Below are 13,269 nucleotides of genomic sequence, written 5' to 3'. Positions count from 1 at the left end.
CTTCAAGGACAAGCGGATATGCAAAGGAACACTTTAGAGTTTGTAACTAACTTGACCAAGGTAGTGCATACTTTAGCCTACCAATGCTTGAACACTCAAGGTGCTTCCATGGCCACATGTGAAGAATCAATTGAAGACCATAGCATGAAGGAGAGATTGGAAACCCCGGTGGGTGATGAGGGATGCCACTTTGTGTTAGAAAAATTGGAGAAGCCTATGGTTATTGAAGAAAAAGAAGAAGTGGTTGAAGATTTAGGAGATGTTGAAAGTCCATGGGAATGTAGCATCAAGGAGCACTCTTCCAAGAAGCTTGATATTGATGTTGATGAGGGTGCGCAACCTCCAAGGCATATCATAGTTGGAGACTTGGAAGGGGTTTATCAAGAGATGGATTCAATCATGGATGAATTTCTCTCTACAATGGAATCCTCTCCTATTGGACATGAAGTTGAAATTATAGAAGAATGTGCACAACCTCCCATACCCTTGGTGAGCAATGAGAAAGAGAGCGAATCGGAAGAAAGCTACCAAGGAGAAAAAAGTTGAATTGGTGTATATCGAAATTGAAGAATATGAAGAGGTTGATCAAGAGATGAATTCATTTATCAATGAATTCCTATCCAAAATTGAATCACCTCTCATTGGGCAAGAAATTGAAGTTCTTGAAGACAACACCAAGCCAAGTGATAAAAGGAAAAAGGTTGAAATTGAAGAAGCTTGCGAAGAGGTGGAAGTAACTAAAGAAGAGCCTAAAGAAGTAGACCTCGCGTTGTCTAAGTGTGGGGAGGTTTCCCTCCCCAAGTCACCATCCAACACAACATTCAAGTGGGTAAAATTCTTATCCCTAAGCTTCACTTTCTCACTTGAATATGGTTTGATTGAAAATGATGGTCAACTTAGAGCTCTTTGTGGAGTTAAAAGTAGAAGAGAGTTGTGTAGTGGTTGGAAACATCGTTCTAAGTTCATGATGGTTGCATGCTCAAAGTTGTATAGTAATGATTGGTGGAGAACCAAATTGCATGGGTCTAGGAAGTTGTTTGGAACCTTCTATAAGAATTCTAAGGTCATGCCACCCGGATGGAATATTGATGACCAACTCAAGGACGGGTGTCAAAACAAAGTGTGGGATCCCAGATCGCACAAGGAAAATCAAATTTGGGAGCTCATGGTTTGTGAAGAAATCCATCAAAGCTTGAAGATATTAACTTTGAAGAATGGAGCTTATTGGAGATTCAAGCATTGATGGATGTTCAAAGATAGCTTCAAGCACAAGCCTCCTTGATAAGAAGCTCCCCATAAGTCCAACTTAAGGACAATAAATAAAAGTGCTAGGTGGGAGACACCCCACCATGGTAAACTCTTTCCATTCTCTTGTATGTCTACCTGATAAGTGATTTGAGTTGCCATCATAGGTAGTTTTCTTCTTTAATATACTCTTATACATTTTGTTTTGATTGATAGGTTGTTATAGTGTGTTTTGATTGGTTTAGATTGTTGTTAAAGTAGGTTACTTGAAGTGCAAGTTGTGTTTGTTTTGACTTTGAAAATTTTTCAAAAACTTAAAGATTTTTGTTAAATTTGAATTTTGGTTGCTTTAGAGTGTTTATAGGTTAGGAGAGTGTCAAATTCTATTTCTATGCTTCTAAACAAAAAAACGCCATGCGCGCGTACGCGCACTGCGCGCGTACGCGTGCATTAAGCATTTTCACCAATCCGCGCGCACGCGTGGATTGAGAAATTCTACCCCCAAGCCAAAAACCCGAGAGTTGTGCGAACGCTGCGCGCGCATTGTGCCTTTGGCACAAAACCACTGACGCGTATGCGTACATGACGCATACGCGTCACTCTCGAAAAAAAAAAGAAAGCCATTGACGCGCGCGCCATGCGCGCATACTCTCTTTTGAAATAAAAATATTTTTATTAATAAAAAAAATAAATAAATAAAAATAAATAAATAAATAAATAAATAAATAAATAAAATTTTTTTATTTCTTTTCTTCCATTTTCTTTTATTTCATTTGCTTACTTTCATTCATTGCATTTTAATTTTGATTTTATAGCTTGTTCTAATTTTCTCTCTTTAAGTTTCTTATTTTAATAATGGTGTTGAATTTTTCTATTCAATCGCTGAGAACTTCTTGCATTATTTTGGTGCCTCTTGACTTGTTTGATATTGATGGGTGATGAAAACTTTTAAATCAATGCTTCATCTTTTATGTCTTTTATGACCCACTTTTTCTTATTTGATCTTGATGCTCAATATGCTCTTCATGCTTTGACTTTACTCTTGCATCAAGTATTAGTTAATATGCCATTAGCTTATATTGCTTTCTCACTTACATGCGTAGCTAACATGTAGTGAGAACCGTACTCTTATTTGGCATTAACCCTCGCCTATGCTCTATTTGTTTTGATATCTTTGTTGTAGGCTTAATTTTCTTTCTTTTTCTCTCCTTTTAGGTTGGCCACCAAGAAAGGAGGAAAAGGAAAAGCTTCAAGATGGGGCAACGAACAAGTCATCCGCACAACCTTTCGGAGAAGCTCATAAATTGTAGCAACCCATCCACCTTGCTCTTCTTTGCATGCACCGAGGACGGTGCAATCTTCAAGTGTGGGGAGGTCGTCCGACCGATCTCCATGGGTAATAATTTCCTTTTCAACACCAATTCTTAGTTTTCTTTGATAGATTAGTTATTGCATTGCATGATAGGTTGCATGTTAGTTAGAATTTGTACATATTTTTGCTACTTCTTTCTTATTAGGACTACTTGGTTAGGGTGATGATTTCTTTTCCAAGAAATTGTTTTTAGGGCAACCTACCAATTTAAAAACTTTTTGTTGAACTTGCTTGAAAGAATTTATTTTGGAACATAGTTTTTGAGCTAAGAACACAAGCTTGTGAGATTTGAGCCTAATGGTGTGGTTACATCTTATAACCACTTATTTACCTTCTTGTGTGCATTATTCTCTTTCTATGATTGTAAATTTGATTTGTTTGATTTTTTTATGTCCATTATTTTGTGTATTCATGCATTTATATGATTGAGGCCATCATTTCATTTAGCTCACTTACCCAAATAGCCTTACCTTTTATCTCCCATTGTTAGCCAATTTGAGCTTACGATTAACCCACTTTGTTCATAATTTTAGCACATTACAAGCCTTAAAGCGAAAAACAATAAAAGTTCTTATTTGGATCTTTGATTAGCTTAGGCTAGAGTGTGTGTATCATTCAAGTGTGGGAATCTTGGGACATTGGGGGAATAAAAGGGTAGTTTTGTATTTCTATTGTAAATATTGGGAATTGGGTACATGCTCATGTGTAATGAATGTAAAACCTTATGCATTGATGATCTTGTATATAAAAAAAATGAGAAAAAAGGAAAAAAAAAACAATATGGAAAAGAAAAAAAATAGAAAAAAGAAAGAAATAAAGAAAAAGAAAGAAATAAAAAGGGACAAAATGCCCCAAAGCAAAGCTCAATAAGGGTCAATGCATAAGTGTTGTGAAATGAAAAGGAGTACATGAGTATGTGAAAAAGTGGTAAAAATAGGTAGTTAGGTTAGCTTTAAAATTGTATAGGATGTCATAGGTTAGGTGGGAAGTTTAAGCTTATCAAAGATTCAAATTTTAAGCTCACTTAACCATATATGCATCCTACCTTGTCCCTAGCCCCATTACAACCTATGAAAAGACCTCATGATACTTGTATGCATGCATGAAATATATGTTGATTGTTATAAGAAAAACAAATCTTAGAAAGCATGATTAGGGAAGAATTGAGAGAATCGACCCTACACACTTGAGCGACTAGAGTGCAAACACTTCCGGTGAGGGTTCGATGCTCAATTCCTTGATTCCCGGCTTTCATGAGCATTCTTCTTGCAAGTCTACTTGAACTTCATTTTGATATTTAGATTGGTACCAAACCTTGCCAAGGCCTTTTTGTTATTTGAATTTCATTTCCAATTACTTTTCATGTTTCTTATCAAAAAACCCCAAAATACCTCGTAACCAATAACAAGACACTTCATTGTAATTCATAGGGAGAACGATCCGAGGTTCCATACTTTGGTTTATAGATTTTAGGGGTTTGTACTTGTGACAAACAAATTTTTGTATGAAAGGACTATTGTTGGTTTAGAAACTATATTGCAACGAGATTTTATTTGTGAATTCTAAACCACACAAAAGTCTGTTCATCAGCAACCCACCTCGGTGAATTGTTTTGGATGGTGACAGAAGCGGAGGATCTTGGATTGATTTGGAGTCTTTTTGGTTTATCTTGTTTATACATCTCTCTTTTGTATTTTGTTTAGCCTAGAGGCTTGTATTTGAGAGAACAAACTTGTATAAGCTGTTTTTTCAACTGTCAGGTTTCTGTATAGTTCTGTATATCTGTATATGGCTAGCCGGCTTAAACTCCGCGAGTCGAGACTAGTTTTCTATGATATTATATACTTATATTTTGTTGTATCTTATCTGTTTCTTGTGCCTTAAGATAGTAGCTTCATTAGTACATTTTGCGCTTTTGAAATCCTGGTTTTGAGCTATATCTTTCATCGGGCTTTTAGATTATATTATTTCTTTTATATATTATACGTATGAGCTTTAGAACTGTCATAATCTCTGATTAACCTTTGCTTTATGGCGCGAGGTAAGGTTTAGGGTAATTAGGGGGTTACAAGTTAGCTCTCTTGTGATATGTGACTTTTGATTCTCTTTATTTCCATCATTTAATTAATTTTCTTTTTTGGTGCTAGAACTAAGAATGAAAAACATAAAAGAAGAAAAAGGAAAAGACTCTAAGCTACATTACGCTGCAAAGTCTGCTCTGGGGGTGCAAGCAATAGAGAAGAAATTGTTTCCCACTGAGCTCCCTGCCTTGCCAACCAGTCAGCGGCCATGTTTGTCTCCCTTTGAATCAAATTGAACCTCATTGACCAGCTCGAAAATTCTTGGAAGCACATCAAGGTCCGCATGTCCTTCAGGGAGCTTCCAATGATTTACCAAGAAATATGCTTCTGCCGAATCTGTCTCACACTCAATTAGAACACTACCACCTTCGAAAGCTAATGTAGAGCTCTATACGCTGTCTCTAATGCAGAGCTGATCCCATTTTTAAAAGTTGAATCATTCCTATTCTGCCAGAGACTCCATAAACCGGCCACAAACCTTACTGAGTTCCTTCTGGCAGTGTTGTCCTAGAGCCAACGATGGAAATTTGCTTTGCATAGAAGGCCACACTATCAAAACCATGAAGCTCCCAAACATCTCTTACTTTAGGACAATCACGTAATCAATGCAGGCTATGCAGCAAAGTTTCTGCACGTTGAAGACAACACTGACAAAATGAATTTGATAAAGAACCCACGTCCCAAATCAAAATTTTCCTTAAAATCTCAGCTGCTTTACTTTCAAACAGAGGATGAAGCACTCCCTGGTAGTCCCTGCTTTGCCTCAAAGATGTTACGGTTCTTTAAATATTTGTACCCAACGCTTGTCATGATGATGAAGGATTTGCCAAACCAACTTGCCAAATGCCAAGAAGAGCAATATTAGCAATCTGAGAATCCTGAAGAGCTAAGATGATATCAGCTACATTTACTACTATGCTTATAATTACGTTCATAGTAATCCAAATCTTTAAACAAAAAGTGATATAAGATGATCTTCTAAAAAGTAGTAGGACTATTGAGATAAATAATAAGAATTATTCTCCACATCTAAGTAATTTTAGCATCCAAGTTTATCCAAGTTATTTAGAGTCACGCATTTTTTTTCCGTTTTATTTTCCATCCGCGCTTCTTCTTCTTCACCCCTAATGCTACGTCTTCTTCTTCTTTTCATCAATTTTTTATTATATTTCACTTTCGTTATCATCGTCACCACCATCACCACCACCTCCTCCTCCTCTTTCTAATTCTTTTCTCATTTTTTGTTCATAATTCAATTTTTGTTTGTGTGTTTGTTTTCAAATTGAGTTTATGTGTCGCAATCATTAAATAATTTCGGTTCATCCTGCATTTAAATAAGATGCACTTGGTCTGTTCTTGTTTTGAAACGAGTTTACATTATGAATTTAATTTTCGGTTCATTCTGAATATAATTTCAGTTCATTTCTGAATATAATTTTAGTTAATTTCTGAGTGAATTATTTTGTTATGATTCTTCTTGTTTCACGATCTTGAGAGGAATAAAACCAAGAAAAAAGAAGAAAAATCAAACAAAAAAAGAAGAAACAAGAAAAAAAATTCCTCAAAACTTCTCATCATGTTCTTTTTTTTCTTGTTTTGTTCATCTAATCAAACAAAGAAGAAGAAACAGATAATGCTGCAAAATTACTTTATGAATTTGGATGTGTTTTAGTTCATAATTCAATTTTATTTGTGTTTGTTTTTGAATTAAGTTTGTGTGTCGCAATCATTAAGTAATTTCGGTTCATTCTGAATTTAAATAAGGTGCATTTTGTTTTGAAACGAGTTTACATCCTGAAATTAATTTTTGGTTCATTTTGAATATTATTTCGGTTCATTCTAAATATAATTTCGGTTCATTTTGAATATAATTTTGTTTCATTTCTGTTCTGCACAATTCAAAACTCTTCTTCCTCACCTTTTAATGCTTCTTCACTAGGGAGATAAGAAGGAAAAAAAAATACAGTAGCAACAACAAAAGAATAACGATAAGGAGAAAACATGTGAAGAAGAAGGAATGTGAAAAAAAGGAGGAGGAGGAAGGCGAAGAAGACACCCCGTGCATAAACGAGCATAAGGAAAAGAAGAATGCTCCATGCGTAAATGAGCGTGAGAAGAAAAAGAAGATGCGTGTGTAATTACGCTCTTTTAATGAGAGTGATTTTTGTTGATGTTGGATCTGCAACTTAAATAAACTTTGATGAAAAAATATTTAGATATGTAGCAATCCTGGAATAATAATAATAATAAAACATGTAAAGTTTATATCAAAAAATTTGTAAATAATTATTTTCATGTGACGATCTTCCATTTCACTTCCTACTTTTCTAATTATTAACAAATACAATAGATCTTTGGGGAGAAAAGGTCTATCAAGCATACTCTCCATAAATCTTCTTTACATGTACAATTGATATTTGGAAGAATACATATCAAATGTCATCAAGGAAGCAATAAACTCAATCTCATTTTTGCCTCTTGTATTTCAGAAAAGAAAAGGTAAAATATGCTTTTTGTCTCTAACATTTTTAAAAATTTTTAAAATTACCTGTAATGTTAGTTTAATTCAATTTTATCCCTAACGTTTGAAATAGTTTTAATTTTATTCTTACTGTCAAATTTTTACCAGTCAACAGTTAGTCAATTTTTTTCCAATTTTAACCCTAAGAAAAACCTTAATCCTAAATGCCCACCATCTCCATCACTCTAACCCTCACTCCCACTCCTTTATTGTCACTGTAACGGCCTAGCCTCGAAGAAACGGTGCTTTTTCGAGATCAAACAGAATTTTTATGAAATTTTTAAAAATTTTAGTGCATATAAGCACCTCTGTTGCACAGGTGCTGTGTCATCAAGCTGCTGACTCACCAGCTTGATTGCACCAGACAACTCTCCTAATCTAAGTAAGCATGTCACGAAAAGTTGCGTTTTTGAGTTACTTTGGGGCCGAATTTCAAAATTCTGATTTTCGTGGTTAGTCTCATTGTGACGAGCCAGTCCCGAATTTTGAGAGAAAAATTATATTAATATAATATTCATATATTATTATTTTATTTAGATTATTATATTATTATATTCTCTACTGTGATTAATGTTGATCTATGTTTAGTAATATAATAACTGAGCTAGAAATCTACCGGTAATCGATAATACCGGCATTCTTAGATGAACTTAGCAATGCTAATGCTTCATCATATATCTTTTATCCTCAAGAATATCATGTTACTAGTGTCATTTATACTAGTAAAGCTCATGCTTATCCTGTAGTAGTGTAATATGATGTATCTAGTTTTAATAATTATCTTCTGAATGATATTTTATTATTAAACTCTGATGAGTCAGCACCCTATGACGCGTGGCTCTCCCAGAGTTAGCTACCACGTGTTTCCTTTCTTGCTCTCCAAGAAAAGGTTCCTTAAGAGAAAGTAAGAAATACTTGTGTTCTAACACATCTAGCTTCAGTATTTATCCTTTCTTGAGATATTTTTACACCAAACTTTAGGATAATGCTTATCCTAACCCCACGGATCCCTAGGCTCATCATTACCATCACCTTTTCTTCCAAGGCAAGCCAAATTTCGAAAATTTCTTGAGAGAGAAATGGAAGAACTTCCATGAAAACTTCCATGAACACCTGAGCTTCAACCTCCGTCCTTTCTCAAACTAAAACCCCTACCAAAAATCTAATCCAACCAAAGTGTTCACCTCTTCCTCCTCTTCATTTCTATGTCACTTTTCATGGATTAAATAAAGGTATAATGGCTGCTCCTCCTCCTTGAAGTTTCAGCAATGGTGGAGAAATCAAGCTAATGATGTTTTCTTCATGTTTTCTCTTAGGATCTCTTGTTCACTCACCATAAGCTCTAAGAAAATGTAATTTCTAGCTGCTTTAAGGTGAGAATAACCTTTTTTTCATCATCATGAAGCTTCAGCCTTCATGATTCATATGATTCTAAAGTTATTTTTGATGTTAAAATAGGCATAAAAGTGCTTTTGGAAGCTTGTTTTGGGTTCAACTTTTGGGCAGCAGCAAAGGAGATAAGGTTTGGTAAATTAATCAATGATTGGCTATGTTCTTGATGTGTGAAATTCAATCTTGTTGCTTGAGATTTGATTTTGAGTGTTTGTGTGATGGTTTGATCATGAGATCTTGTTGTTTAATGCTTGAAAATCAAGTTTATGATGGTTTTGAAGTTTCTATTGTTGCTGCTGGAAAACGTGGCTTTCCAGCCATAAAATTCATGATATTTGATGCTTATTTGATGTGTATTTAATGTCTGAAATATTGCTCTTTGGTTTCATAAAAATCAGGTAAAAATCGGTTACCGAAAAGATTGAAAAACTAGCTGAAAATCAAGTGGAAATCTGATGAACTTTTGGAAAAATATTTTGGATTTTTGGAAGGATGTGAAAATGTTTATTTTGATGATTTTGACGTCAAAATGTAATTATTAAAAAGTTTGGAGTTGAAAGTTAATTAAAGAAAAGTTAAGGGGCCAAAGTGCAAATATTAAAAGTTAAGGGGTCAAGATGCAATTTCCAAAAAGTTCAGGGGTCAAAATGTAATTTTTGATAGTTGAATAAAATATTATTATTTTATTAATAATAATAAAATATTGATAAAAAGGCAATTTTTCCTTAAAGCCTCAGGAAGGTAGTGTTGAGTCCAAAATTTCTTAATGCTCTTATTTAAACACCTAAGAAAAGGTATAAGAGAAGGTATTGAGGTATGTCAGGTAATGAAAAAGGATTTAGAAGCTTGCAGACATGTTAGAAAGGAAAATAGTTAAAAGCTATATAGCTGTGTGTTTGACCTCACAGAATAAGTAGAGAGTTGTTATTCCTGTAAGCCGAAGTTCACCTACAGTGAATATCAATTGTGTATCTTAGGGTGTTGCTCCTGTAGGCCGAAGTTCACCTACAGAGAGTTGTGATTCCTATAAGCCGAAGTTCACTTACATGGGTGCCATTTCTGTAAGCCGAAGTTCACTTACAAGGGTGCCGTTTCTGTAGGCCGAAGTTCACCTACAGAAAGTTGTTGTGTTGTGGTTAGACTATTCCTGTAAGCCGAAGTTCACTTACAGGAGTGCTATTTCTGTAGGCCAAAGTTCACCTATAGAGATAAAGCCATATCTAGGACTAGTTCCTAGGTAATGTCAGGTTGCAGGGTGTAAACCGACACGTGAGATCATGGCCTGCATAGGACAAACATCCATCATACTTGGTTGTGCATTTTCTCGTTATGATTGTTGTATGAATGTGTGATTTCTTTGTTTGTATTCTATTCTTTATGTCTGTGTTTTATTTTCTTGTTTTCTTTGTTGTGTTCTGCTTTCTAATTTCTTAGTTTCTTTATTTATCTGTATCTTCTGTTAACTGCTTCTCTGTATTATGCTATTTGTCTGCTAAGCAACACAGAATTAATGAACTTAGCTAATAACCCCGGCTTTACTAAGAACTCCCCAGTTCTAACCCCTTCTCTCTCCCTTCCCCTTTCAGATGGAAGCATGAGTACCGTACCGTAGTTCGCTGATGAACATTCGCAAAGAGGATTCCACTCTAGATAGTCTTCTGAGTCTAGGGTGAATCTCGTTTTTTATTTATATGTATACACTGTGAGACCAACCAATGTTTGCACCCCATTCATATGTGAACTTTAACCTAAATCCTATGTACGAGACTCCTGTTATGTGGCTATGTGATGAAGTACCAGTGAGACGTCATATGACAACGTATGATCGTGCAGAGGAGTAATAGACGATGCTCCACCTTTTGATGATGTTCCACTTGACTCGAGTTTTGAAGACTTAGAACATACTTTCCCTCGCTTTAGTAGTTTAGAGGACTAGGTGAGTATAGAGTCTAGGCTAGCCTGGGTGCCAGCTTAGGGACTTCTTGAATAGGTCAGGGCCTGGGATATTGTATGTATATATATGTATATAGTATTATCTAGCTATATCTAGGGGTGTCCTAACTAAAGATCTTTACTCTAATAAAGGCTAGATAACTGAATGTTGTTAACTGTTTAAAATGTGTATAAGTATGGTTGTTTATAACTGTTGTTTCTGTTATTATCTGAGAATTGATTGTGAATAATTCCGTTTATTAGTCCAAATGTTTTTTTAAAAAAATTACCCCGCAAAATAACAACTCTTTAGCAATGAATCAGGCTCATATAATAAGTAATAGATAATAATTAGGAAGACAAGTTGGTAGCACTCAGTTTCCGGTATGATCTAGACATACTGAAAATTGGGTCGTTACAATTTGGTATAAGAGCGGTCTTTCTTGTTAGAGCCTGGGGAATGGACTGAACCATGCTTTATCGCATGCTCTGTTTTGTGTCTCATGCTTATAGGATATCCATGTGATATGTGTTGCATGATTGTCTTTGTGCTTTCATTCTGATAATGTTCACGCCCAACTTGAGGTATTAAGACTGATCACCTTGGTATTGATTGTTTGGTGTAAACAAAATCAGGATGCTTCCACAAAGACGTAACGATTGGGAAGGGACTACTACTAACAATCCACCGCGAAACGATGATAATCTATTTGCTGCGATTCACGCTATGGCCGAGGCTGTGCGTGAAACGACGACTGCTACTACTCGAGCAGTTAACCATTTGGGGGAACGTAATGGTGAACGTAACAACGATTATAACGGTGAGAATGGTGAAAGAGATATGATGAACCATGATAGGCCTATGACATTAGCTACTTTCTTGAAAGTTAATCCACCGAAGTTCAAAGGTACGATTGTAGCGATTGAAGCTGATAATTGGTTTCGTGGCATAGAAAGGTCCTTGAAGGCACAACATGTTTCGGAAGGCCAATATGTGGAGTTTATTACTTATATGCTCGAAGGAGAGGCTGAGTACTGGTGGCAGGGGATACAGCGATTGCTGCAACAGAATGAATGTGACATTTTTTGGGATACCTTTAGGGACGAATTCTATAAGAAGTATTTTTCGAGAGCAGCACGTGATGCTAAGGAGATGGAACTTATGCAGCTAACGCAAGGAGATATGACTATTGCTGATTACGCCCGTAAGTTCGATGACTTGTGTCGTTTTTCCAAGATTTGTAAAGGGAACCCAGTAGATTTGAGTAATGTAAGTTTCTGAAGTTTGAAAGAGGACTCCAAGAAGAACTGATGAATTCTGTTGTTCTGCTAGAGATAAGAAATTTTGCTGAACTGGTAAATAAAAGTAAACTAGTGGAAGAATGTTCGAAGAAGGTGACAATAGCTCGAGAAAATCGTAGGGAAGCCTCACGAAGAAACTTTATTCAAGATCTAGCCCCTCAAGGTCGCAAATTTAAGGTAAATGGTCAGCTTCAACGCCAAAGTGGGAATCAACGGAATGGTCAATTTTAGGATATCTCGGTATGCTCAAAGTGTGGAAAGGATCATGGTAAGAAAACTTGTCGATTTGAGACAAACACTTATTTTACTTGTGGAGAACCTGGACACATAGCTAGGATTTGCCTAAAGAGGTTTGTCCGGGATCCAGCTAGACCACAGCAATAAGGAAGGGTGTTTACCGTCACTTCTGACAACACCAATGCATCCAGTCCTTCCTCTTGAGGTGAGTACTACACTATGATGTTGTTTATGATAGGTATTTCTACAACTTCTTTGTGCATGTCAAAATTTTGAGGGTAAAATTTTCTTTTAGGAGGATAGAATGTAACAGCTTAGCCTCAAAGAAACGGCGCTTTTCTGAGATCAAACGGAATTTTTATGGAATTTTTAGGAATTTTAGTGCATATAAGCACCTCTATTGCACGAGTGCTGTGTCATCAAGCTGCTGAGTCAGCAGCTTGACCGCACCAGAAACCTCTCCTAATCTAAGTAGGCATGTCGCGAAAAGTTGCGTTTTTGAGCCACTTCGGGGCCGAATTTCAAAATTCTGATTTCCGTGGTTTGTCTCATTGTGACGAGCCGGTCTCAAATTTCGAGAGAAAAATTATATTAATATAATATTCATATATTATTATTTTATTTGGAATATTATATTATTATATTCTCTACTGTGATTAATGTTGATCTATTTTTAGTAATATAATAATAGAGCTAGAAATCTACCGGTAATCGATAATGCCGGCATTCTTAGATGAATTTAGCAATGCTAATATCTTTTATCCTCAAGATGATCATGTTACTAGTGTCATTTATACTAGTAAAGCTCATGCTTATCCTTTAGTAGTGTAATCAGATGTATCTAGTTTTAATAATTATCTTCTGAATGATATTTTATTATTAAACTCTGATGAGTCAGCACCCTGTGATGCGTGGCTCTCCCAGAGTTAGCTACCACGTGTTTCCTTTCTTACTCTCCAAGAAAAGGTTCCTTAAGAGAAAGTAAGAAATACTTGTGTTATAACACATCTAGCTTCAGTAATTATCATTTCTTGAGATATTTTTACACCAAACTTTAAGATAATGCTTATCCTAACCCCATGGATCCCTAGGCTCATCATTACCGTCACCCTTTCTTCCAAGCCAAGCCAAATTTCGAAAATTTCTTGAGAGAGAAATGGAAGAACTTCCATGAACACCTGAGCTTC

The 13,269-nt window shown here is 35.7% G+C and overlaps 1 protein-coding gene across 1 annotated transcript; it reads left to right on the top strand.

Moving 5' to 3' along the window:
- On the top strand, positions 11,181-11,825 carry LOC107609104. The gene has a single exon (XM_016310943.1). It carries the CDS (start codon positions 11,181-11,183, stop codon positions 11,823-11,825), a length of 645 nt encoding a protein of 214 aa, XP_016166429.1.

The sequence above is a fragment of the Arachis ipaensis genome, chromosome B01 (genome assembly GCF_000816755.2).
Source record: "Arachis ipaensis cultivar K30076 chromosome B01, Araip1.1, whole genome shotgun sequence".
Lineage (NCBI taxonomy): Eukaryota > Viridiplantae > Streptophyta > Magnoliopsida > Fabales > Fabaceae > Arachis > Arachis ipaensis.
Note: the sequence above shows the minus strand (reverse complement) of the source record. Positions and strands in the feature narration are given on the sequence as shown.